We start from the raw sequence: 26,747 nt of genomic DNA on the forward strand, positions 1-26,747 counted from the left end.
ATATATATATATATATATATATATTTTTTTTTTTTTTTCCTGGCAGAGTGTGTGTATGTCACTTTCACTCACTGAACCATACAGTAAAAATTTTGATATTTAAATGTTTGAGTTCATGCACTCCTTTGAGTTATTTCTTCTGGATTTATTTATTTGAGTTAATGTAATTGAATAATTTCAGTTTTTTGTTTTAATAAGATTGAATTTTGATTATCTTGATATAGCCTATGTTTAATCTGTTGTAACGTGAATGTTGATAAGTTAAATGGACTTTGGGTGTGCATCTCCTCTGTTCTTTATGATACGTTAAATGAAAAAGTTTCAATATACTATATATGTTGACCCTCTGACAGTTTGTATCTGGTTTTGGGGGGTTGTCAGGCAGAAGCCCCACCATACAGAAAAACAACTAGCCACCACTGGGTTTCAGTTCAGGTGAGTGAAGAGTCCAAAATAATCAAGAGAGAGATGCATGGCCAATCAAAAGGAATTTAATACGAGTGGCTGCAAGGAAGAGGTGTTTTCGAAAGGCAATCTCATGAACAGTCTTATAGAAGTTACAAAGCACAGGCACTTTTATGCAGACCAGACAGGAGAAAAAGATAACAGGGCCCACGTCTGTCCCATGATGAGTGGAAGCTCGGTTTCTGTCTGACAACTGCTAAGGAAGACCAATATCTAACTAAACCAGGGTTTAATATAAGGGGGGCTTATATGTATCAAGCCCAAATCCCTGGAGAACATTGGTTCTTATCAGACCCTGTTCTTCTAGGTGTCAGGGTTGAACTATATAGCACAGTACCATAGCACAGTAAGACCATGAGACAGTGATCTTGTTTACACAGACACTCAGGGAAAGACGTGGTTCTTCGATGAGTATATCTAAGGACTACAAGTTTAATAATGGTGGGTGTAGTGTGAGCAGGTAATTAAGGTGTACCGCCAAGCTACACCTTAACCAGTGCTCTGAATATTCAAGTTTTTAGGCAGCTAGTTATGTTATCAAATAATATAAGGGATCTCCTCCAGTTGGGATGGAGCCCAACTCTTCTGTAAAAGTCAGGCCTTTCCCCCAAAATAGTCCCAATTGTTAACAAAACCAAATGTTGTAATGTTGGTAATACAACTAGAAACGTCTTGTAAAAATTACTGGATTTATTTTCACTTAAATACATTACAAAATAACTTCCTGTCACAAACTATACAACTGATATTCTGTACATTTACCTAATACAAAATAATAAAATTGACAAAAAACATAAAACAAAAAACATTAGTTTTCTTCCTTTAATTTTTCAACCACAGTTTTACTTTGCAATTACTTTGAATTCTTGAAATATATCTCAAAACTATACAATATATACATTAAAATAATAAAGCTCATATAAGACATTTAAGATATTAAACTATACATTTTAAAGTAAAGCTAACATGACTACATGTATTTCAGAAAAACAATATAGCATTCAGTATCTTTTAAATAAACTGACAGTCAACAATTATTTAAAATTATGAAAACAAAATATTAAGATAATCATATTAATACCATGTCCCATGATTGGGCATTAAAGGAGTTAGTGAAAGGCATTAATAAGCTTCGAAAAAGGCATCATTTTAAGGGTATTTTCAGCATTTTTACATTCTGCACATTACTTAACAAATGTATTCAAAGAAAGCTTCATGTCAGTCATGTTTAGCTCAGGTTGCAAAAAAGCACTTGAGATACCAACGTAATGACAAATGTCACCAAAATGATTCTATATTATATATATATATGTGTGTGTGTGTATATATAAAACTTTCTGGACATATATATGAGGGAGACAAACCTCAAAGTTAAAAAATCTGACATTTATGTGGTAACAGCTTTTCATATTTGCTAAATATATAGATGCCTCTGTAAAGCAAATACTGAGGCATAAGACTATTGTTTCCAGATTTCACAAGAACCCTTAAAAAACAGAACAGAAGTGTTGATGGTTTATTGTAAATAAATTGCTAGCTGTTTACTTAATTGATGCTTTGTGTGAATGTAGAAAGAGTTCAAGCTTTCTTGCACAACTGTAATAAATGTCCTTTTGCATTAATATTGATACATTTCCAGCTTTTGGAGAGAATACATGTTAATGTTGATCTTTTGGTTAGACTGAGTTAATAATTTATTTTTTTCATAGACTTGTAAGTTCTTAAATAATGTTGAAGATCACCACCCATTATTATAATATTTTTATTTTCCTAATAATTAAGAGTTGGGATTGTTACATTAAATCAAGTTTGGGCTATATTAAAGTACTGCTTTAAAATTGTGTTATTCTTCTAACTGGAAGTTCTTTAGAAAAATGTGTGTACAGTGACATTAATTTACAATTATCTGTTGCTAAACGATAAGATGAGAAGACAAACACTATGGCTGCTTGGAAAATAATGAGAATGTGAAGACCCATTCCTGGCTCCAAACATGTGTTCTTATCATAATATTACCCCACTATTTATATATGACAACGGCTTGACAGCACATGGAACCCAAGCAGTTGCAAATATATACTATAGCACTGTAAAGAATTTAAGTGATTTTTGCTATATATGTTCAATAAGTGGTTATAGAGTGCAGAAACTGGGGGTTTGGATTTAAATTAATGTGCTCAATGAAGTCCTTTACCTAAATCCTACTAGAAAACCATGGGCAAAGCACTCTATGGTAAGCAGAAGTAAAAAAAAAAACAGTTTTGTCGTGTTTGTGTGTATGTGTATCTCTGTATTTTTGCACTTATGTTGTAAGTCGCCCTGGATAAGGGCGTCTGCCAATAAATAAAAATAATAATAATAATAATAATAATGTGTGGGGGAGTATATGATACAATTCCAAGCTATTCTAAAGAGGATGCTGATACTGCAGGGCTGCTATGTAGCTATATTGTTTACTTGAGATCCAGATACTAAGAGATGACTTTGCTATATGATACCCGACTTTTATATTTTATGTCACTTCAGAGAAATATGGCGACTAGACGATACATGAAGTGAACAAATTAAAAATAATTTGGAACATTAGTCTCGCCTAAGCATCACTGCCCCCAAAAGGCATTCATAATGCTGAGTTTCCTTGCTAGAAAATATCTGGTTTAACTTAAATTACTAATGAATTTTAAAAGTTAATGTTTGACTGAACAAAACAGATTTAACGTCAAGGAGAATCAGCTCAAAACATAGCCAACTGTCACCCATCTCTGCAATTTGCTTGTGCTTAGAGAGATTTGCACTCATAAGCTCAGCTTGTTTGAAGTCAGGGTACTGAAGGAGTAGTAAATCATCTGCCATTATCTGTAATTTAATTTCTAATGGTTTCACCACCTATGCTGGTGCTTGTGTTAGGTATGATTCTCCGTTGTTCACATTTAGAGTATTCTTGCCATGGTAACTCAAGCGCTTAACATTAAATAAAGGGAAATGAGTGATAGAAGTAGTTCGGAAATGCACCATAATGATGCTCCAGAAATATTTTATTAGAACCAGACAATAAAATCTAACATTTCTTCCAACCTCATGCACAAAGGATGTGGTAGGAAGTAAGTTCTGTAATACTTTCCCCTTATCAACAGAATGCAAAATCTGTCTCCCAGTGCTCTCACAATAAAATAACCATTGTAAAACAGGATTAACACTGACAAATTCAGTGTTCATCATTAACATACAAATGCATTGGTATTTTTTTCTGGGCTTTCTTTAACATCCTGCTAGACATTTTTGATGATTTGTTTAATACTATGAGCAGGGCTTGGTTTGGCTGTTAATGGGTGGAACAGAATATGTTCAGACAGATCGAGAGTGTGGCCTTGCTTCTGTGCAGTGGATTAAGATGATAAATTATATCCGACAACAGCCAGTTTCAGACAATACTTTGGCAATACAATAGATGAAATGTACCAGTTAAAATGGACCATCTCTCAATATAGAAATTTGAAATGTACTAAACTGCATCTGAGAGACACTAACTAGATTTCATTTCTATGGAAAGGAAGAAAGATCACTCAAATTCTGCTTATTTATCACACACCCCAGCACAAACAAATGCTGAGGTATCAATGTTAAACTAACCAAGTTCCCCCTAGTTCTAGTATCAAATCCTTGCCTTTACAAAAGGGCAACAATGGACACTGCTATGCTGATATACATGCCCTGTTTAACATCCTGACAATATTTGTGAGAAAACCCTGCTGAAGAAGAGAGAATAACAGGAAACCACACTTGTGTGTATGACAAGGTTTGTAAAAAGAAAGAAAATAAACTACATGGAGATGCAGGTGATGTGCTCTGCTTCTTTGGCAAAATGCTATCGAAATACATTTGTTATTCCACATTGCCAGTCGCTTGAAGACTCCTGGACCACTTCCTCTAAGTCCAGCTCCCGGTTTTCTTCTTCCTCACCCTCTTGGTCCTGATCAATTGAGATGTCTTGGTTGCTGCCTAAATTATATAAAAAATGAAAATGGTTTTATTATTTAATACATTACATTACAATATGTACAGATAAATAGGTAAGACTACAATCAAGACATCTGAAAATAATCTAGAAACACTACCAAAAAACCCATCTTATTCCTGAGGGGGAAAAAAACAAGTCCACACTCTAATTATGAAAGATGTTACTTTGAACATAAGAACTGCTTTATCTTCAGTGATTCATCCTGCATCTGCAACAGGACAATTCATTTACTGTTTTGCTTGGTTGTTTTCTTCATCAAGGCAGGATTTAAGTCTACTTGTGTATCCATGAATCTGTGGTCTCCTAGCAGTTCATTTTAATATTTTTCTCCTCTATGGGAGTAGACATTCATGGAACCGTCCTCTGTGACAGCTCCTCAGATGCACTTGAATATTTAGAAATTCTCCTGAAAGCGTGATCAAGCATCACCACAAAACTTCAGGAACATGAAAATTAATCAATCTTATCCCACTCAGTGATAACCTAATGGGATGTTTAAGCTACAGCAAAGATAATAAAAATCGCAGCATGGCCTGTAATACTAATCACCTTCAGAACTAGCATCTTTCCCAGAAATGAAAGCACTTTCCTCTAATTATCACATCTTTACTGTTCAACAGAATGCTTAATTTTAAGCAATTACAAATTGTAGCTTTGGTTAAAATGCTGTTCTTGTGCAGTTGCAAACATTAACCCTTTGGAAGATGATTTTTTTTAATATAGATCTATATAAACAAACATATTCCAAATTAATAAACTAATAAAGCTAATTAAAGAGTTTGATTTACCGAAGTAATAAAGATCTTAGGTTTAACAAAAAAAATAAGTCACAAGGGTCGGTTATAGAGCATAGCTTGATCATGGGCGGGATTAAATAAAAAAAAAAGTTAAAATATAAAGCATTAGCACATTAGCTCCGGGTTTATTCCCAGTCTCCGCGGCTCTGTGTTCAGTGGAAATAACTGCTTATTGCTGCAGTAACTACAATCCAGGTGTACAGTGCGGGTAACAAATGACATGTTGCGCCCAACATCCACACAAACGTGCACCGTCCGTGCACAGAGGGAAAATATGTTGTTACTGAATGTCATTTTATATGATATTTTGTTCAGCAATGTGTCAGTGTTTCGATTATGTTTTTTACGTATTTTTTCAATTCACTCATTCGTTTATTCTGCTGTTGCTTTGTTTTTTGTTCTGAAAGCTATTTGATGTCTTTAAAATGGTTTCCTTCTTAACACATCTTTCGTGGGAGTAGTGCCTACTATCGAGTAAATATTAATCCTCACTCATACTCACTACAACGTTATGTATATTCAACCTATATCCTATATAAGGGGGGTGTTTCCATGCATGAATCATTTGGCATTAGTTTAAAGTTTTAAACCTAAAGGTGGGCTGTGTTCCTTTCAATTTTAAAATGAGAAAATGCACTCACCAGTGAGAAACAGTTTATTCCAGACGGGTATATCCAACACAAGGGCAAAGGTAATGCGGCCAGTATCCGTTTATATTAGGTTAGCAGACATATTGTTGTTAAAATATATCAGCATTACAGCAGTTCAGTCACTCACATCCAGATACCGCTAGAAATCCGCCTAGAAATCAGTCTCCTTTCTTACAGTGCATCTGTACCTAGAATCACGTACAGTAACGCACTCATCGCGGATTGAATGTGTATCTAGTGTGTATCTATTGTGCATTTTTAAACTTTTAAGCGACGAACAATGGAATATGGAATATTGATCGAATATTGTTACAGGTAGAGCTGGGCGATATGACTTAAAAATAATATCTCGACATTTTTAGACGTTTGGGCGATACACTATATATATATTGTTTTTATCCAATCAAGCTACAAAATAAGACCAAAGACATTCAAACTGCAAGTATTTCCTTAATCATTAAATATGCCAAAACTAACAAATACTACATGCAGACCGTCATGGAAACTATATGCAGAATGCAACACATTACAGCGCATGTGTTGTGTGATTACTATTACGTGTGTTATGTTGTTATGGGATTATATATATATATATATATATATATATATATATATATATACACACACACACACTGTATGATTTACTGTCACATAACAACAATAACACAAGTAATAATAATCACGCAACACATGAGCTGTAAAATGTTAGATTCAGGTAGATTTACCACATCCAGGTGTATAGTGGCGCATTAACATCTGCTAGACAGGGACATTTCCTCTCTGACTTTCGCGTTTCGATTCTACTTACCGGTACAGCACGTGTTAATAATAATAATCATAAAAACTGTTGTACCACTTCACCATCTTAATAAAAAGAAAATTAAACTTTCTGCATCTGTTTGCATTGCTTTCCAGTTTATTAAAATGCAAACTTTATTATTCTTTAATTTTATACAAATTATATACATCTAAATTAGCGGGGGTGGGGGGTGCTTGCAGATCGAGTTTAGCCCGGTGACGAGAGCGGGGCGGAACATGTGCGCTTGTGCATTCAATTATGTTTTGGTTATTGGGGTTATTCTGTGTCGAGTTCACTCTCCTCCATGTCTGTTTGTTACGGAAGCCGAGGAGTGCAAAAGCAAAACGAACTCGTTAACAGGACGTTGCAGCAACCACAGAAGAGAAAGGGCTGTAACATCTGAAACACGCCAGCAGCGTCAGAAGAAGGCGTTGCTGCAACCAGGAGAGAGAGAGGCGCTAACTTTGAAAACACGTCAGTAACCAGTGGAGAGAAAGAGGTGGAAACATCTGAGACATGACAGCGGCATTGAAACAACAGCGACATTTAGAAAACGCGTGGCGGAAACAGGACTGTGTGGCGGCAAAGACATTTTCCAAGAGCTCGCCTAGTTTCGCATTTCTGCCATTGAACACATCGCTCTCGGTGTTTGTGGACAATCTCTGCTATGTTTAGGGTCACCATGGCTCCAGATTATGCTGGGGTCACTACACGATTTCTACAATCCGACCCGATTTTGTGAACAGTGCGCAGCTCACACTTAACCACTGTTTTGCACCGAATTTGTGTCTTTTGCGTCGTGAAGCAGCGCACACAGCCGAGCGCTTCAGTACAGACGCACACTGGCTGATCTGACATCCCTGTCGTGGATCTGCGTCACAGCCTCCACACTCCCACATCCCGCAAAAACACAGTGATCCGCACACGGACGTACATTTACAGGACATGTTCGTGAAGCGCAGATCTGCGCTGCTCCACCAATGGGATCAGTGGATTTCTGCAGATCTGTGCAACAAGAACACGAGCACAAACTGCAGTGGCTGTTCGTGTGTCGGACAAACACACAAAGCGCAGAGAAAAGAGGATGAGTGTGAAGACATGGCCGTGAGAGCTGCACTGAGCACCAGTCACAGCTCTATCCATCCCACAGTGTGAGCAGCGCATTGTAGGGTCGATATTTAGCGCAGGCCAGGTCAATTACAGATACTAATTGGTATTTGAAAATATTATTTTCCCTGTATTAGAGTATTTTTAAACAACCATTGGTATTTGAAGTATTTTAATAAGTACGTATGGAAATCTTATTCTCCTGTCATGTTTATTCTTCTGTTTCTGTCCTCTTCTTCAGTCAGCTCGGCTCTCATTGGCTGCTGATGACGTCACTCGCCCGTCTCTCACTGCACGACCAGCGGCAGCGGGACCCCGAGCAGCGCCTGTCGTGACGATCAGGGCCGATGTGTCGTGAGGGCCAGATCGGGCTCAAATCGGCTTAAAATCGTGTAGTGTGACCCCAGCATTAATCGGAGGACGTGAGACCGAACGGGATTGCGACTAAATTGAACTACATTCATGTGCAAATTAACCATTTAAACGAACAAATAAATAATAATAAACACTTATTTAAGAGTATTATTAAGCTAATAGCCCATTACCAGGATGCAGCTCTGCAATTAAATACATCAGTAACTAGGGCTACCATATGGCTCCAGATAATTGTATAGGGACGCTTTGAGACAGAACAGGATTTCCAAATCGCACCTAAACTGAACAGTATATTTACCTATAACTTGCATTAGCTAAACATTTGCTTAGATTAATCCTGTGGCGGAATTGCTACAGAACACAGGGATGTTGCTTTGATCGCAATTACATACTGGCTAATTCAATATTAACAAAATAGAAAGTAAATAGCAACCCGTTGCATTTCATTCTTAGTATAATACAATTAATTGCTGTTGATGGTAATAGCACCATTATTCATTTTAGTTAAATGGTTAATTTACGCATTAATGTAGTTCAATTTAGTCCCAATCCCGTTCGGTCTCACGTCCTCCGATTTTTGGAGCCATGGTGACCCTAAACATAGCAGAGATTGTCCACAAACACCGAGAGCGATGTGTTCAATGGCAGAAATACGAAACTAGGCGAGCTCTTGGAAAATGTCTTTGCCGCCACACAGTCCTGTTTCCGCCACGCGTTTTCTAAATGTCGCTGCTGTTTCTCTGGGAGTTTGATTTGATTTTTGCACTTCTCGGTTTCCGTAGTTTGTGTGTCTAAATGCACATTTCTTGCGTGCATCCTGCACGTGTGGAAGAACCGGGAGAACGCAAAGCGTCGTCCAAATGACGAAAAATATTGCCGTAAAGAGTGGGATTTGCGACACAACGAAATAAACGATAGAGCATAATATGAAACAATAGACGTTTTTCTATCGTCACACCGCACAGCCCTAGTTACAGACATATATGGAGGCGTAACTTGCAAGCCAACACATCTAGTGTATGAGGTTTGCACTGCACATTGGTGGATTAAATACATAAATGCATATATAAATAATCCGCCAAATGCAAATTTGCACAACGTCGTGGTGCCATGGCAATTTTGAAAAATTAAATGAGGACAGTACTCCCCAGTCGGGATTCAAACCACACACCTCAGGCACACAGTGAACCCCAATATTGTGTTACACCCACTAGGCCAACCAGGTAGACATGGTCAAACAAGCACTTAACAATATACTTATTTATTTGGACGGTTATATCACTTGTAATGTGCTCATATTACAAGTGATGTTCAATGAGCTAAAACTAGTTCAATCATATTTGCAATCCACTATGACAGAAGAAAGACTTTATGGGCTCTCACACTTATACATAAATACCTCACACTTATGTATGTTGATGTTATTGATTAATTCAGGTATCACTTGCATTCACATAGAAAATCCAACAGAGTGGTGGAAACAGCTGATTTCCAATGAACAGTTGCGGCTTATTTTTAGTTGCTAGTTTCTTCCCATGAAAAATGTAACCACTATTTACTATTTATGTAAATAAATACATTCACGTTGTCATGACTCTTAAGCAACTTTTCACGTTCGCCCCTTGCAAACATTTTTGATTTAATCCTGCCCCATGTTTAATATATCACGATTCTGGGAAATGTAGTGCATGGGGGGGCAATGGGATTGTCAAGAAAAACATACAATTTTTAATAAGCAGCTAAAATATGAAATTGGCCTGATAATAAACATAGTATTACTATGATCTGTAATAGGAAGAGAGATAACATTACTGTACAGATTACTGCACAGAGCCCTTCCTCACCACTACTCACCAGAGTAGCTATGCGACCTCTTCATGTGTAGCTTCATATTGCTTTTCTGTGTGAAGCCGATGCCGCACACCTCACATTTGTACGGCTTCTCTCCAGTGTGCTTGACTCTGTGAACTTGAAGAGCGCTCTTCTGGTTGAAAGCCTTTTCACACTGATTACACTGGAATGGCCGTTCACCTGAAACCAAAAACAGATTCATGAGGCACCTTAAGATATGTGCTGTACTAGTAATGCATTATTGGTTCCCACTTTTTATTTTTTGAAAGCAAACATTACACTGTCAGTATGTATTATAATACATGTAGAAAAGGAACAAGCATAATGAAAACCCTTTTGCTGCCACAAAAGAGAGGGAGAGCACTAGAATATGCTTTTAAAATTAAGTGGTTTGTCAGTGCCAATCCCATGATGTTGGAACAGTGTCTAACCAGAACACCTAGCTAATTTTGTATTTAAAATAATAAAATTAAAAACTTAAACATCAATAAAGACATTTGCTTTTTTAACATAAAAGGTACATTTTTGTTGCTTAAAATAATAAAATAAAAAAGGCACAAGTGATTTAATTCATAAACATAAAAAATAAAAAAGATTAAGAATTTTGATATCAAAATCCCACGTACTTTTCACAAAATACATTAGCTCAGTCCTTTCACTTCAACAACCCTTGACACAATGAGATGCAATTTTCATAGACAAGCACATATACAATTAAGAGCACGTTATCAGTGTTAAGACTGAAATGATTTCTGGAGAGCACAGTAAAAGTAATGCTCCTCTTAACTGGCACTAAAACAATTCACATTGGGGGAGGTTGTTTTTTCCAACAGCATTCGACCTTTTCCAAGAACAATTTAAACAAGCAAAGCTGTCAGCACTGTCAGGTCAAGTCTCAAATGATATGAGTTTTTGCTAAAGAAGTAAGTCTGAAAAAAACAAAATCAAATCCATAATGCTTCTGATGCTTCTCTCTGCTGTTCCCACCATGGGCTCTCAATATGAAAAGATACTGGGCCTGATAGTCAAACTGTTTGCCTCACAAAACAATTGCTACTTCCAGTCAGAAGTCATAGCATTATAGCCAAATGGAATGTGATTTACGTACTCTGTCCACAAAGAAAAGGAATTCCACTGATGTCTAACTAGTAATGCCTGTGATCCCTACTCTTCCTTTATTGAAAACAATGTACAAGATAAATAGGACTAATATAGATCTTATTTATACAGAGGCCAATACATAACCCCCAAAACATCTCTCTCTAATGGGATTTTAGCACTGTTTGTTTTCAGCCTGTGTTTTTTTTCCTGTGCAAGGGCCTCTCTAACCTCTCAAGAGACTCAAAATGGTTTCTTACCTGTGTGAGTCCTGTTGTGTCTCTCCAGCTGGCTGGGTTTAGCAAAGGCCTTGTCACATGAAGAACATTTGAATATCCTTGGCCTCTGAGAACTTGGAGAAGGCCCCTGTTGGTGAATGTGTTCATGTTCCTGGATGGCAAACAACAAAGAAACGCACACAAAATAAACACTTTAAAAGGCTGCATAAGTATTACATTTGTTTTGTGGTGAGGGATGATGTTAGAGATGGTGTTAGAATGCTGCTTTGATTAGGATAACCATTAAATACATATTATTGTGTATATAATAACATAATTACTATTAGCAATATAGCCTAGTTATTATTAGGAAGGTTTTAGTTTTAACAAGGTATAAATAATTCCAAACCCTAATGGCAATTTATCAAGGCCAAAACAAATCCTATCCTTATTCTGAAACCTAAATAACACTAAGAGTGTTAATAAATGTATAGATCAAGTTAATTTTACATGTCGAACACCTCTGAACTCTCAGAGAAGCTAAAAACAAGACACACCACGACTCAGTAAATATATTGCTCTTGTGAATTATTCTTCTCAGGGTTTCTCCCAGTAGTGTCCTGAGATAAATCTCTAATTGACCTTACACTGGGGCTCTGCCCACCCTATAGACTGTTGCTTGGTCCTACAAAGGGACAAACTTCATGCCATGCATCCTTTTTGGATACCTTGTGTATGAGTTGCAGGCACCCCAGGCATATCTTATTCATTTTATGGATACAATAAGGAATTTAATTGAAAAATCCTATGACAGATATTTGTTTGTTTATCAGACATAGCAACAGAAAGTAGAGTTTGCAGAGGCACAGCGCAAGGTCAATTCCTGCAGACTCCAGGAAAATCCTGGGGTGTTGGCAACCTTAGTGAAGATTTGTACACATGCACATACATTGCATGTTAGACTGTCAATCTCAATGGTTAGTATAGATTAGGATACTTAAGTATTTTATGTGCAATTTTTTTTTTTTTAGATTAGGTACTGAATGGATATAAAACCTGCAGGTATTTGGTTTATCGAGAATCTTTGCTCTAAAGAAGTTGTATAAGAAAGCATTCAATGTGAAATAAACACAGCACATTGACTGGCAGTTTGTTCATGAATCACGTCTTTGAGCCTTTGAGGATTTTTGAATAAATTATAATTATACAAGTTTTTTTCTTTTTTCTTCAGATGAACTAACAGATGTTCAATTCAATCTGGTTTGGTATAAATCTCGGTAAATTTGATAATCCCTTTTGAATCAACATGATTACAGATTATATGAATCATTAGCAGAGATGCAAGTAGTTTTGAATTCTTACCTGTATGGAAGAGCAAAAAAAAAAACCTCACATAACAACTATTTGCCGGTAGTATATGCAAGTGATATTTGGCGGGGCTATTTGAAATAGATGCTAGGGGCGTTTAAAGTTTTAATTACAAATTAAAATTGTATAGCCTAAAGGTCCATTCACACCAGGCACGACATGAAGGTGCAGTAGAGTTCATCCTTTTCCCAATTAATTGCTTTAACTTGTGCTTTCAGTTGCAGGATTCCTCTGTGTTCTACAGTGTCCCTGGGGCGTGCTACAATATGACACTATGGCATTGGTTTAAGGTTTTTGTCCTTTTGCTACTAATATTATTTGTTGTTGAAATAGGCTATGTGAAAAATATATATTAGGTGAACTCAAAAGCTTTTTGCATTCATATTCATGTCTTTCTGCACTGTCAGGGTAATTTTTGTAGACTGCATATAAGTATCTGATTTTTTGTGTTTCATGATTTTGCAAAGCAATGCAAGCTCGGTTTCTTTATTTCTGCCCTATGACAATATTTGGCACTCTGCCCATTGAGCTGCTATATTGACGCCTCTAGCCGATACAAGCTTTAAATTATTACCATCCCTGCATGTTGAGCATCCTAGTTTTCCTCCAGAAGCAAACAGCCAATCGTTCTTCTTTCTGAAATCTTCAAATCGATCTCTCGACCACGCAGCTGGATGTTGCTTTACTTCTGCGGTGTTGGAAGTAGACTGCTTGCCTTGCGATCCTGCCCTGTCACTGTCACTGGCCTCAGCCTGTGTGTTTCATTGCTCTTTTAGAAGAGCGCATTATATCCATTCTCAGCTTTCCGCTTAAACATTGTAATCAGCGATTGTTGCAATGCCATTTTGAACGACTCAACTTTTAAAAATTAAAAGTAAAAAGCGGATCTTCAGTTTGCTAGCAAGGTAGGTAGCTAACTACAGTAGGCCATAATACTTTTTTAAAATTGAACTTGTCTTCTAGCTAACGGTAGCCTACTGTACTGTCTCTATTTGCTTACTATGCACAGCAATGAAGAGGCATCCACATTACCATGACAATTAAGATTTAAAATGATGATGCAAGATTGCAGTCAGTAATCTAATTAATGGGTTTTAATTGAAACTCTAACTTATATTTGAATGTTTTCTGTATAATCAGCACAACAATATATTTGTCAAGTTTTTTTTTTTTTTTTTTAATATTAATGTTGTTTTACCAGTATGGTGTACCGGCAATATATTTATTTTACGCCGTACCAGTCAGTACTGGCTTTATCCTTTACGAAAGAAGCACAGGGTCTCTGTTCTCAGTTCCCAAGCATAACTTATTATGAAACTGAGCAAGAATAGCATTTAGCTTGTCATGTAATGCTAAAAGAATTAGACCGTACAAAATGTGAATTCATCAATACATATAATGACTAGTTAAACAGTAATACAGCATATATTTTAATAATCATACTTATTACTTTGTTTTTTATTTGAAATAACCCATTTAAAAGGTCATGAATTTTCCACCCCTAAAATTCAGATATTTGACCTCATTTCCTCCCATCTTAGTTACTTATGGATAACCCGTTCCAATACAACACATGATATGCACTGTACTTTATATAGAATATTTTCCATTTTTGTAGCTTGTGCAACCTTTAACAACCTTAAATGTAATATTTAATTTCACTTATATTATTTTGAGTTGAATTGCTTATTTTACTTGTTACTTTTCCAAAACCAATGCCTGAATTGTGACATTTGTATGTGAATATAAACTGAAAATGTTTATTCTTGACTAAAATACTACCACAATTTATATACTGCTGGCAGTGTACAGGTGTTTGGTGTCCGCAGTTTAAAAGATTATCTGCATGTTTACAAGCACAAATCTATGTGAAGCAACATTTTCAGTGATGCACTTAGGGCAGGATTAAATAAAAAATGTTTGCAAAGTGCGAAGGCGATAGGTTGCGGAAGAGTCGCAGTGGGGTCTTGGGGCTGCGAGTGACAGCGATGCGTCAATAAAGTCACAGCGATCAGCGCTCCGTGCTGTGAATCCACAGCATCCATCTCCCCACTGACACAAAACTACAAGCCTGTACCTCGTAGCGCTTACAAATATAAGTAGAAGAAAAATATATAAAATAAAAACCGAAGCCGCCACTGATGAAAGCTGTGTAGTTATTATTATTAATGGCAGACGCCCTTACTTAGGCGTTTTCTATTTGCGGGTTGATCAATGGTTGGGTGAATAACAGACCAATGTAAATATTTTATTCAGTTTACACTTCACAGTTAACACACGACGTTAACCACAATGTTGAATTACTTTGCTACAACGTTGTGGCAACATTGTGTGTTAGCTGGGTTATGAGTATTGGTGCAGTGCAGATTAAAAGCAACAAAACTAAGACCCCGTTCACACTTGAGATTTCTCATATGTGAACGGGGTCATAGATTTAGGCCGGCCCTGGGCCGGGTCAAGACTAGTCCCGCTTTTCGACCCGGCCCAATGCGGCCTAAATGCAACTGTGAACGCGCCGGGCCTGGGCCGGCAGAAAGCGTCAGCGTGTGACGCAACTCAAGCCCCGCCCCCCAGAGACGCGGAATAAACACAGAGTAAACGCAGAGTAAACACAGAGTAAACACGGGCACCAAGACAGCTCACACACTGCAGGACACAGTATTGTGTCTGTATTGTTTGAATGTCATATCGATCTATAGCCTTAAATGTACTGATACATTTCGCTAGCTCACATCTTTATATATATTAAAAAAGTCTAGGGTAAGTAATGAGTTATAATGTAAACAGTTCAAACTACTCGGTCGATTAAAACAAAAGTGTGTAGCTGGTAAACTTGCTATTGTTTGTTCTTGTACTAAGTATGATTATGACACTGTGAACGGGACCATAACTTTATTAATTATCCGAATTTTGCATTAAAACGATATAAATTTAACCGAAGCAGGTTTCCATTCAAATCAGTGCATTTTAATACGAGACCGGTTATTTACTATGCAATCCGAAATGCAGTTATATTGTGCTGAGCAGTACAATCACAAATGCCGGCGTTAGAGGTAAAAACTGGGCCGATGCACAAATGAAAGCGCTGCTTACAATGTGGATGAAGATACAGTTAAAACACAAACCGCAGGAGCGCAGCGCTGCTGTCTGATAAAACTACAGACGCGTCACAGAGGCTGCTTTCGATGCAGACGATTGCATACTAATGCATAGGATTTCTTGTGATTTAATGCAGCTGTCCTAATAAAGTTGCTTCGCTTTCGGGTGGACTGTATAACAGCACTTTTAGACTTGCAGAATCGAAGATAGACATTTGAAAAGGGAAATATATTAATTTGATTCCCCATTGAACCAGCACATTTTTAATTATTTTAGAAAGCTTCGGCTGCAAATGGTTAAGATTACTTTCAAATAAAATATAGAACCGAACAATAGCCAATCGATATTAATAAGTTGTGATTATAAATACAGCGCATACACCTGTAAGCAGACGCAATGTCCTGCGTCACTGGTTTGTTTGAGCAGATTTGTTTATTCCCGGCATGCATTTGGTTTAGGCCGGCTTTTCGCCCCCATATGTGACGCACTGAGGCTCCTAAAACCGCAGGTGTGAACGGGGTGTCTGAAAAAATCCGGCCTAGATTTGAGGCGGCACAGGGCCGGCCTAATAAGTGTGAACGGGGTCTCATAGTGGTTACATTTATCATTGGAATAAACTCGCAACTAAAAAGAAGCCGCAACTGTTCATTGGAAATCATCTGTTTGCGCCGCTATGCTGGAGTTTCTGTGCGAATTCATCAATAACATCAACAGACATTAGTGTGAGTCCTTGTGTACAGGTGCGCGGCCCATAAACACTTTCTTCTGTCATAGTGGAGCGCAAACATGTTTTAAGTAGTTTTAGCTCACTGAACATCACTTGTAATACGAGCACATTACAAGTGACATAACCCTCCGAATAAATAAGTACAGTGTTAAGCCGCCTGTTTCAATATATCTACCAGATTGGCCTGGCGGGTGTGACACAGTGTCGGAGCTCTGAGTGTCTGAGCTGCGGGTCCGCGTTTATTATTTTAAAAATTGCCATGGCACCGTGCCCCCCCCCTAAATACGCCACTGCTGGACACGATGTGATATAAATGCCTATTGGAATTTGTATTATCATCACTTGAAAATGAACAGTGTACATCATTTTAATATCACTCGATGCCATCTACTGTACAAAGCAATAAGTACAAACTTTACGCTCGTTGTCTCAAGGTGCAGTACTGACAGTACAATCTGCGGTGCGGCGCGCCTGCGCACTCGCCATATCTCTCCAAAGAATGTGTGCACTGCGGCTACACTGATAAAATATGTAATGAAGAAACCAGTGTTCAATGTTTACACATACATGTTAAATATATGATCGTGTCACACAGATATATTTACACTTGTACCATTGTCTAAATAGCAATTAACGGATTTATGTATTTATTTAATCCACCCAATGAGCAGTGCACAAACACTGGATGTGTACTGGCTTGCAAGTTACACAACCATATATGCCTGTACATATTCCATAAATATCATCCAGACGTCTCCATGCTTTACCTATTCGTGTAAATATTAATAATAGGAATTATACTGTGTTCACGCTACAGCCGCTTTGACAGCAGTGTCACTCGATGCAGTGTTGGTCTCTTAAAAGTTGTGTTCAGTCCATATAGAGATGCATGAATTATTGAAAACCTGATTTGTACTAACTTTGATTACAAAATGCATAAACTAGATACACATTCAATCCGCGATGAGTGCGTTACTGTACGTGATTCTAGGTACAGATGCACTGTAAGAAAGGAGACTGATTTCTAGGCGGATTTCTAGCGGTATCTGGATGTGAGTGACTGAACTGCTGTAATGCTGATATATTTTAACAACAATATGTCTGCTAACCTAATATAAACGGATACTGGCCGCATTACCTTTGCCCTTGTGTTGGATATACCCGTCTGGAATAAACTGTTTCTCACTGGTGAGTGCATTTTCAATAATCGCAAATGTATCATGCATGGAAACACCCCCTTATATAGGATGTAGGTTGAATATACATAACGTTGTAGTGAGTATGAGTGAGGATTAATATTTACTCGATAGTAGGCACTACTCCCACGAAAGATGTGTTAAGAAGGAAACCATTTTAAAGACATCAAATAGCTTTCAGAACAAAGAACAAAGCAACACCAGATTAAATGAACGAGTGAATTAAACAAATAAGTCATGAAAAAATACGTAAAAAAACATAATCGAAACACTGACACATTGCTGAACAAAATATCATATAAAATGACATTCAGTAACAACATATTTTCCCTCTGTGCACGGACAATAGGCAACATTTCGTGTGTGTGGATGTTGGGCGCAACATGTCATTTGTTACCCGCACTGTACACCTGGATTGTAGTTACTGCAGCAATAAGCAGTTATTTCCACTGAACACAGAGCCGCGGAGACTGGGAATAAACCCGGAGCTGCGCCTGCGCAATCCTGTGCCGGACGGGCTTTCTTTCCACTTCGCCTTAACTGCGAGAGTTAGACAACTAGTGTCTAAAACTGGAGGAGCTGCGAGAGCATTTTCAGGGTGTTTTGTCGCAGATATTTTATTGGTTTAATACATCGAAAATGTAACCACTTCCACTGTATTGTTGGGCAGGATTAACTACAACTTTAACCAGCCGCTAATGGAAAACGACACAACTGTACATCATGGGCTTTACATTAAAAATCATCTAACTAAAAATGAAAGCGCGACTGAGTACAGTGTGTAGTGTTGTAGTAGCGGCTGTGAAAGCTGTTTTATTATCTCACGTTGTGCCAGAAAGTAGCTGCGAGAAGGTCGTTTTGCGGCGCAAATCGGGTTAGATTTAGGGCCAGATTAAATCAAAAATCAAAGATTGAACCTGATCAAGACTGAATTCCAAACGAACTTCCAAATGGGGAATTGGGAATGGGGGATGGGTGTTCGAAGCATTAACTATATATATATATATATATATATATATATACACACACACACACACACACACACCCATACATACGCACGCATACAGTTAGGTCCATAAATATTTGGACAGTGACACAATTGTCATCATTTTGACAATGGATTTGAAAGGATGTGCTTTAAGTGTAGACTTTCATCTTTAATTATATAAGCAATATAGACATATCAAATAAAATAATATAGGGTAGACACTGACACTGATTTGGAAATGTATAGGTTTATATAACATGTATATAAAGATAACTGAGAAACATTTCAGTCCTATGCCAATTTTCAAATAAGCTAAAGACAATTATATAATAAGCTATGTACAATACTATAAGATACAAATATAAGGCTCTGGTGGGTTACAGTGCTGCGGGCTAATATGTGTCATTAAATTGCCATCTGCTTACCCTTTGCAACAGTGCTTCATTTCATTTAGTAAATAAACTGGCAGAATTTGTTAATTAAGAACTCAGGTCGAAGGAATACAAGAGGACCCTGCCTGTCCACTTCATCTAACTGTGGGCTCTAATTACACGAGCTCACCCCCACCAAATACCTATTAGCCTTTCAAATACAAAGTACTGCAGGTGCCTAAAGGCATCAAATGTTTTAGTGAAAGAACAGTGAAAGTGAATAAATCAAATCAACCAATAAATAAATAATACAAATTGTATGATCCCAAACTCTTGCAGACTGAGCTATTAAAAATGTTTAATTATGTACAAATGACACATTTTAAATTAAAGAAGGATATAAAGAAATAATTTCACAGAAGCTGATTAGCACTAGTCTTGTAGTCTTTCCAAGACTAATGTAAATCAAGTTCTGTAAAAACGATCAGAAAGAAAAAATATAATCTATATTATAGAGCAAAGCAAATTTTGTAAACTATATATAAACCAGCTTGAAAAATGAATTTTAAAAACATGGTATGTCACATTAGAAAATCAACAATAACCCTGCACCAGCCCTCATCTGTCAAATATATAGAAATTAACCATAAAACTGAGAATCCTTCAAATATATTTTTTGTTCCCTCTGACTCATCATTTGCCTCCGAATTTGTGAAATTAAGTTACAACAGTCAAATTACTCTACATAAAAGAAAGCCTGATTAAAAACAATGTTCATAATAATCCCTATTTTTAAATAAAGCTGGGGAAAAATTTTCAGTTTCTATTACAAAAGCATAGAGCAAATCTTCTATCTGGTGACAAAGTGTTGGGGAAAAATCCTGAGGGACAGTTAAACTGCTCCTGCTGGATTTGCAGCCTGGAGTTCATGGCTTCAAGCCCAGGCTTTGCCACTAACAAACTACACGTGCGAGTCTGAGCTGGTTAGTGGTTGCAGAGTCAATTCAAAATCCATAGAACGGAGCAGTGTAGGTGTGATCCATGTTCATCTCCAGGGTTGACAAATACAGGAAAACTTTCAAGACCCTTTGCTCTTGAGCAAAGTTGGTTCACTTTTCCTTCTTTTTCCAAACACCCCTTATAACATTTCAGAAGTATTGACAAACAAAAAGTTTAACATGTCTTCATATATTTTCTGTTACAGTGTGAAGGACAAATGATCAGCCTGAGGACAAACACAGGCATCAGAGACACTATAGATGAGAGGTGCTGGTCCCAACTTTTTCATCTTAATTATTCAAGAACCCCAGCAAGACTTTTCTTCAGAGCCCCAAGTGGCATTTCACTACACCGCTATACACATTTTATGTGTGGAAATGTTTTTAGTATCATACATTTCCATTTACACCTTCAGGTCCTTGACCTTGTATTGAGAACTGTCATAATTAACTTATCTGTCCTAAGCTAAAAGGATGAATTTACTTTAATATAGCCTACCTATAAATTACATGTGATCAGGTATCATTCCAGATTGCCCTTCTCAGCACTCCTTTAAGAGATTCAATATACATAGATTAATGAAGATGAGCATGATCACCCCTTGATGTGAATTCAAGCGTTTTCCCTGTACAGACGGTTATTATCTTGAGGGAGAACAATGTGCAGCAACCAGCACACTGGTTTGGTTCAATTAAAAATAATTGATATAAAGTGGTGACTTTAGACTTTTACTTTTCTCCCCCTCCAGATCTCTGACCCTTCAGAGACTGGTCAGTGCTAGCAGGTCATAAAGTGCAGCCAAGATGCGATGTGTTTAGGGCTGTGCCGGTGACAGATTTTTTGGTATCGATATACCGTTGAAGAATTCACTGCGGTGATTGGTATTACCGTGGGGGGTGGGGGGCATGGCTTTGTTCCACTATTATGAAAAAGTAGGACTCTTTTGTTTTATTATTCAATCAAGCAGTAGAACTAGTTACTACACACATACAAAATAAAGGTAGTATTAATAAATACACAACACAAACTGAATAAAGATTTAAAAGAACGATGTGCAAATTACATTGCAAATTGTGTTATGGCTTAAAATCCCGACTTTAAAATGAACATTTGAAGTAGACTGTTTAGATTTAAATACATATTTTAAAGAACTGTAAGCAAATGAACCCGATTCAGTGTTGTTGTTGTTGTTGTTTTAAGTGTTACAAACGTATACTTTCATTGATGTTATGTGTGGAGGTTCTGTGCCAAAAATACCAACATCACGGTCTGGCTTGATTGCATCAGAGTGACAATGTTTCACTATTCATTTTAAAAACAATTTATAAATAGAGCAATGTACCTGTCAATTTGTTATGCACTTTTCATCATGAGTTTTTAATCACAAACAACAAGGACAAAAGATTGAAGCAGTGTTAAAGCCTTATTAAACGCCTTATAATTGTTTTTGTTTAACTTCAGGAGAAAAAAAAAAAAAATAATAATAATAATAAAAAAAAAAAATTATATATATATATATATATATATATATATATATATATATATATATATTAAAAAAAAAGAAAAAAGAAAATAAAATACAGCCCACTTCAGGATTCAAACCCACTACCCCTGGTTTACAGTGCTGTTCCTTAACCACTGTGCCATGGGAGATTAACACAAGACCCTTGTAATTGCTACATTGAAAAAATAAAAAGCCGGTATTGACGATAAATTAGTTTTCACCGTGGTGGTATACTGTTTACCGGCACAACCCTAGTTGTGATGTATTATCTCTAAAGTCCACAGTTTAGGGGAGTACAGACATCTTGATAGAAAGCCATCATTCAGGAAATGGGACCCCTACCACCTCGGAACCAGCTTGACACTTTCTTACACAATCGAAATCTATTCTATTATTATTATTATTATTATTATAATAATAATAATAATTATTATTATTATTATTATTATTCTGATATAGAAGATATAAATCACTCCCACTGCATTTCAAGATCAAAGGCAAAATAAGGTTGTAAATCCGCTGATAGCTACCCGATGAGCAGCCAATCAGTAGGCAATTCCATGTATTCCATGTGGGTCCCACCAACGTACCACAAGTGCCCAGACCACAGTCCACAGCTGTAAGGAAAGCAATCAGTGCTTGCTTTACTGCTTATTAAAATATGGTGCTCAACTTGAATTAGATTACACAGACATCGTAGACTTAGCCAGGTAGTCGGCTCCCTTCAAGCAGAAACGCAAGTCTGTGTTTCGTCTGTGTTTCATGCTGCTTGAATCTTAGAACAAATTCCAAACCCAGACGTGACCCAGAAGTAATCCAACTTTGTGTATAACGCATTCTCGCCTGATCACCAAGATATCGCCTAGTTTGAAAATTTTCGACCAAACTAAATTGGAATACTGTAACCAGTAAATGTGCACGACCCCCAGGAAGAGCTGCCGTTTCAGTGGAATATCGAAGTGACTATCGCAAAACCATCTTTCAGATTTGCATTTGAAAGACTGCAGGAACCTGGAATCACTGGACCATCTCCCCTTGTGGATACAATCCCAGAGTTCCTGCCTGCATCTTTATCAACTCCTGACTAGGGTGGCCAACCTAATAGGAATTCTCATCTGAACATTCAATATTTACAATTTATGAACTCAAGAAATATATATTAAAAGTGTTGCTGATATACAATAGCACATTACACTAGTACTTTAAGTAATTTTGGAAACATACCTTCTGGCCCAGGTGATCTGTTCATTTTTAATTCTCCTCTTAATTTATTCTGATATCTCTAGAGTTTGACTAGACTGTTTGTAAACCTGTGGCATGTTAGGGCGGAGGAGGCCAGTTCAACATAAGAACATAAGAAAGTTTACAAATGAGAGGAGGCCATTCGACCCATCGTGCTCGTTTGGTGTCTATTAATAACAAAGTGATCCAAGGATCCTATCCAGTCTATTTTTAAATGTTCCCAAACTTTCAGCTTCTACCACATCGCTATGGAGTTTGTTCCAGATTGTGACAACTCTCTGTGTGAAGAAGTGTCTCCTGTTTTCCATTTTGAATGCCTTGAAGGCCAATTTCCATTTGTGTCCCCGGGTCCATGTGTCCCTGGGTCCGTGTGTCCCTGCTGATCTGGAAAAGCTCCTCTGGTTTGATGCGGTCTATGCCTTTCATGATTTTGAAGACTTGAATCAAGTCCCCACGTAGTCTCCTCTGTTCCAGGGTGAAAAGGTTCAGTTCCCTCAGTCTCTCCGAGTAGGATATATACTTTTTTCTTTTGTAAACACCTTTGTAAAATACTTCCAATTTTATCCTTTAGCCGTTTCACTTTTCCTCCTTTATTGACCTTTCTGTTATAGTATTGAAAGAAGTTCTTTGCATTAATTTTAGCTCCAAGAGCTATGCTTCTTTCTATTTCGCTCTTTGCTTTCCTGATCCCTCTCTTAACATCTCTTTGTAGTTCTATATATTCTTTGCATTTTGTTTTACTAATTATTATTAGCTAATAATACTGTAGATTGAAATCTGGTCTATATTTAATGCAGTTGTGTCCAATCATTAATTGAAACTTTCCCTATCGGAAACCTATGGGCAGCATCGTGAGCATCTGTCCTGTACCGGTGTTTGAGACTGATAAAATGAACTTTGAAATAACTAAGCAATGCTAACATATGAAGTTAGGGTTGGAGTAACAAGCTCAACCTCTCCAAATCATATCTCCTCTTTTTTCCCCACTCTTCCTCACCTTCTGCTGATCTCTCCATCTCAATCCCCTTGGAATCCATGACACTCTCTCCTTCTTCTTCTGCTAAAAACCTAAAAGTCACCCTCGATTCTGCGCTCTCCTACACCCAGCACATCACCACGCTGACACCTGCAGATACTTCCTGAGCAACATACGCCAATTCCGACCCTTCTTCACCAAATACTCGACTCAGCTGCTCGTCCAGTCACTGGTCCTCTCCCGCCTAGACTACTGCAACTCCCTCCTGGCTACTAACTACTACTCGCCCGCTCCAGCTCATCCAGAACTCTGCGGCTTGCCTGGTATTCTCTCTCCCACAGTTCACACACGCTTCTCCACTGCTGTGCTCCCTCCACTGGCTACCAATACCGGCACGCATTCAGTTCAAGACATTGACCCTCACCTATCGCTGTCTTGACCACACTGCACCAAGCTATCTTCAGACCCTCGTCCCCCTATACATCCCCTCCAGACCACTGCGGTCTTCTGGTGCCAGAAGACTAACTCTGCCTCCCCTCCACTCCCCTTCCTCCAGAGCCTGCTGCTTCTCATCCCTGGCCCCTAAGTGGTCCTTGACCTCCTTCCTGCACTTACTCAAAACACATCTTTTCAGACAATACTTGTAATTTTAGTCATTTACTCTCCTGTAGGATAACATTTTAACATGCTTCTTGCATTACTTGTACTCGTATTATTTTGATTTCCCCTTTGCTCCCTTTCCCATAGCCCTTGACTGTGACCTAACATCTTGTCCGCACTTAGCTTTGATTGTCCAGGATTTAAGACCTAATTTATTGTATTCACTTGTGTAACTTGGAATTTGTAAAATGTATTATGCTTTGAATTGGTTTGTATTATGTACATCTGAATTTGTAATGTTTGATGCCTTGAACTGCACTGTATTTTTGCACTTCGTATTGCGCTTATGTTTTGTACATCGCCCTGGATAAGGGCATCTGCCAATAAATAAATAAATTTTAAAAAATAATATTGATTATTAAGAGTAACTTTCCTCTTAATATGATATTGTCACTATTATAATCATTACCAGAAGCAACTTGTATAACTTTGTCATACAATAGATATAATGTAATATTTTATCTACTAATTTATTATTAAACAAAAGAACACTGACTATGCTCAAGTTATTTGTATCTTTTGAACTTGTTTTTGTGTCTGATCTATTGTAATTTATTTAGCTCTCTTAGTCAAAGAAGAGTTTTTAATAATTGGGGAAAACAAATTCTTATTATAAAAAGCTCTACAAAGGCAATATTTTTTTGAGGTGGTCAGAGCATACAGCAGTGCAATGGAAAAAATACTGTCTAAAGATTCCTAACTGGAGCTTAAAAGTGATAGGGATAGTTGATACTCAAAATTAAAAATACATCACAAACAACCTTGTGTACCGTACCTTAAGGTGGGTAGCTCTCTTGAAAGCTTTGTTACAGATCCGACATACATGGCACCTTTCCTTGCCATGAGCCTGTCTGCAGTGTCGCCTCAGCATGATGGCAGTGAGAAATACGTGATTGCAGTAAAAGCACTGGCTGAGCTGGTTGGACTGCTCTGCTGCACCATCCTTCGAAATGTGTCTGGTAATCTCTGGGACCTGCAATGAGAATTAAATTTAGAGCTACAGTATACAACATGCCTGCATTACCCTTCCTAAACTTCATGCAGTACAACAGACCCATCAGCCATAGCTGCATGTTAGAAGATTGGTACAGCTATCTCTCTTTACACTGCCCCCATGTATATAGTCACTCATGCTTATCATACAATTTTCCTTTTGAATATTTTTTCCATCAATAGACTGTTTTCATGTGACGTCACTAATCCGGAAGTTGGACCTATTGGAGATATTGATTTTGTACACATATCAATACACATGAATAATGTGTACCTGCAGCCTAGACGTTTAAATGTAATCATGGTCAACTACTGTTGAGTGATCCGGACCAGGACCACCTGTCTCTGGGTCCAGCAGAGCTCGAGGCGGAGCTGGTCTCACCCATCCCTCCTCCTCCTCAGTTGAGCGAGGGCATCCCTCCTGCTCCTGCAGGACAGTACTGGGAGTTCTGGGCGGTGATTCAGAGGGCCGTGGAGTGTCTCCAGCTCCCCTAGGCCTCTGATCCTGCCCCGCTGCGCTCCAGGTTCGAGAGAGGTCAGCGATCGCAGTGGCCCACACAGGCCCTCCCGCTGCTTCCTGACCTCCTCAATGAACTGACCTCCTCCACCCTAGGTAGGAGATGGGAGGCTTATGCCAGGACCCAGGGTGCAGCAGAAGCAGGCCTGGTGGTCTTCCCGTGGGTTAACACCATTGCTGCGCTCATTTCACTACCTCTGCTGTCTGCAGAGCCACGCGACACTGCCTCCTCTCATGGAGACGCTGCACCGAAGGGTGTATGAGGCAGGAGCCCAAGCGGCCCGCCTCAGAAACACAGAGAGCCTGCTGGCCCTGTATTTGGCCCAGCTGGCTGAGCCCTCCGAGCATAATAACGCATCATGGATGCGTCAAGGAGCAAGGGCGATCCCTGGCAGCCATTGTGGTGGCGCGCCGCCTGCTCAGGCTGTCCCAGGCATGACCAGTTCCCTTAGGCGGGCTTCACTTTTGGCCCCTCTGTGGAGGAGATGCTCTCATGCACCCTCCAAGAGAGAAGTGTGGTGTGTTCTCACACGAGGGAGCAGGTTCAGAGCCACAAGAACCTGATTCTAGGCCGTGTCTCCGAATTGGGCCTCCAGGTCAAATCGAGAGAAGAGCCGCCTGATGCCAATTTAGCAGGCACATTGCAATGCTCGCCACGCTGGTGGCAGAGAGAGTTGCCTCCAGACACATGCATCTCTCCCTCTTCTGACGGAGATATCGTGTCAGCGT

At 38.3% G+C, this 26,747-nt stretch overlaps 1 protein-coding gene across 2 annotated transcripts in view; it reads right to left on the bottom strand.

The window, feature by feature from the left end:
• Window positions 1-1,055: 1,055 nt before the first annotated feature.
• LOC136760586 (zinc finger protein 236) overlaps window positions 1,056-26,747 on the bottom strand; it is a 126,097-nt gene continuing 100,405 nt past the window's right edge. For both annotated transcript variants that reach the window (XM_066716063.1, XM_066716062.1), the window contains 4 exons: window positions 25,284-25,481; window positions 11,421-11,550; window positions 10,066-10,242; window positions 1,056-4,464 (listed from right to left, as the gene is read on the bottom strand). In XM_066716063.1, coding sequence (XP_066572160.1) covers window positions 4,331-4,464; window positions 10,066-10,242; window positions 11,421-11,550; window positions 25,284-25,481 — 639 coding nt within the window. In that variant the 3' untranslated portion in view covers window positions 1,056-4,330. The remainder of the gene's footprint in view (window positions 4,465-10,065; window positions 10,243-11,420; window positions 11,551-25,283; window positions 25,482-26,747) is intronic.

The sequence above is a fragment of the Amia ocellicauda genome, chromosome 10 (assembly GCF_036373705.1).
Source record: "Amia ocellicauda isolate fAmiCal2 chromosome 10, fAmiCal2.hap1, whole genome shotgun sequence".
Taxonomy (NCBI): Eukaryota; Metazoa; Chordata; class Actinopteri; order Amiiformes; family Amiidae; genus Amia; species Amia ocellicauda.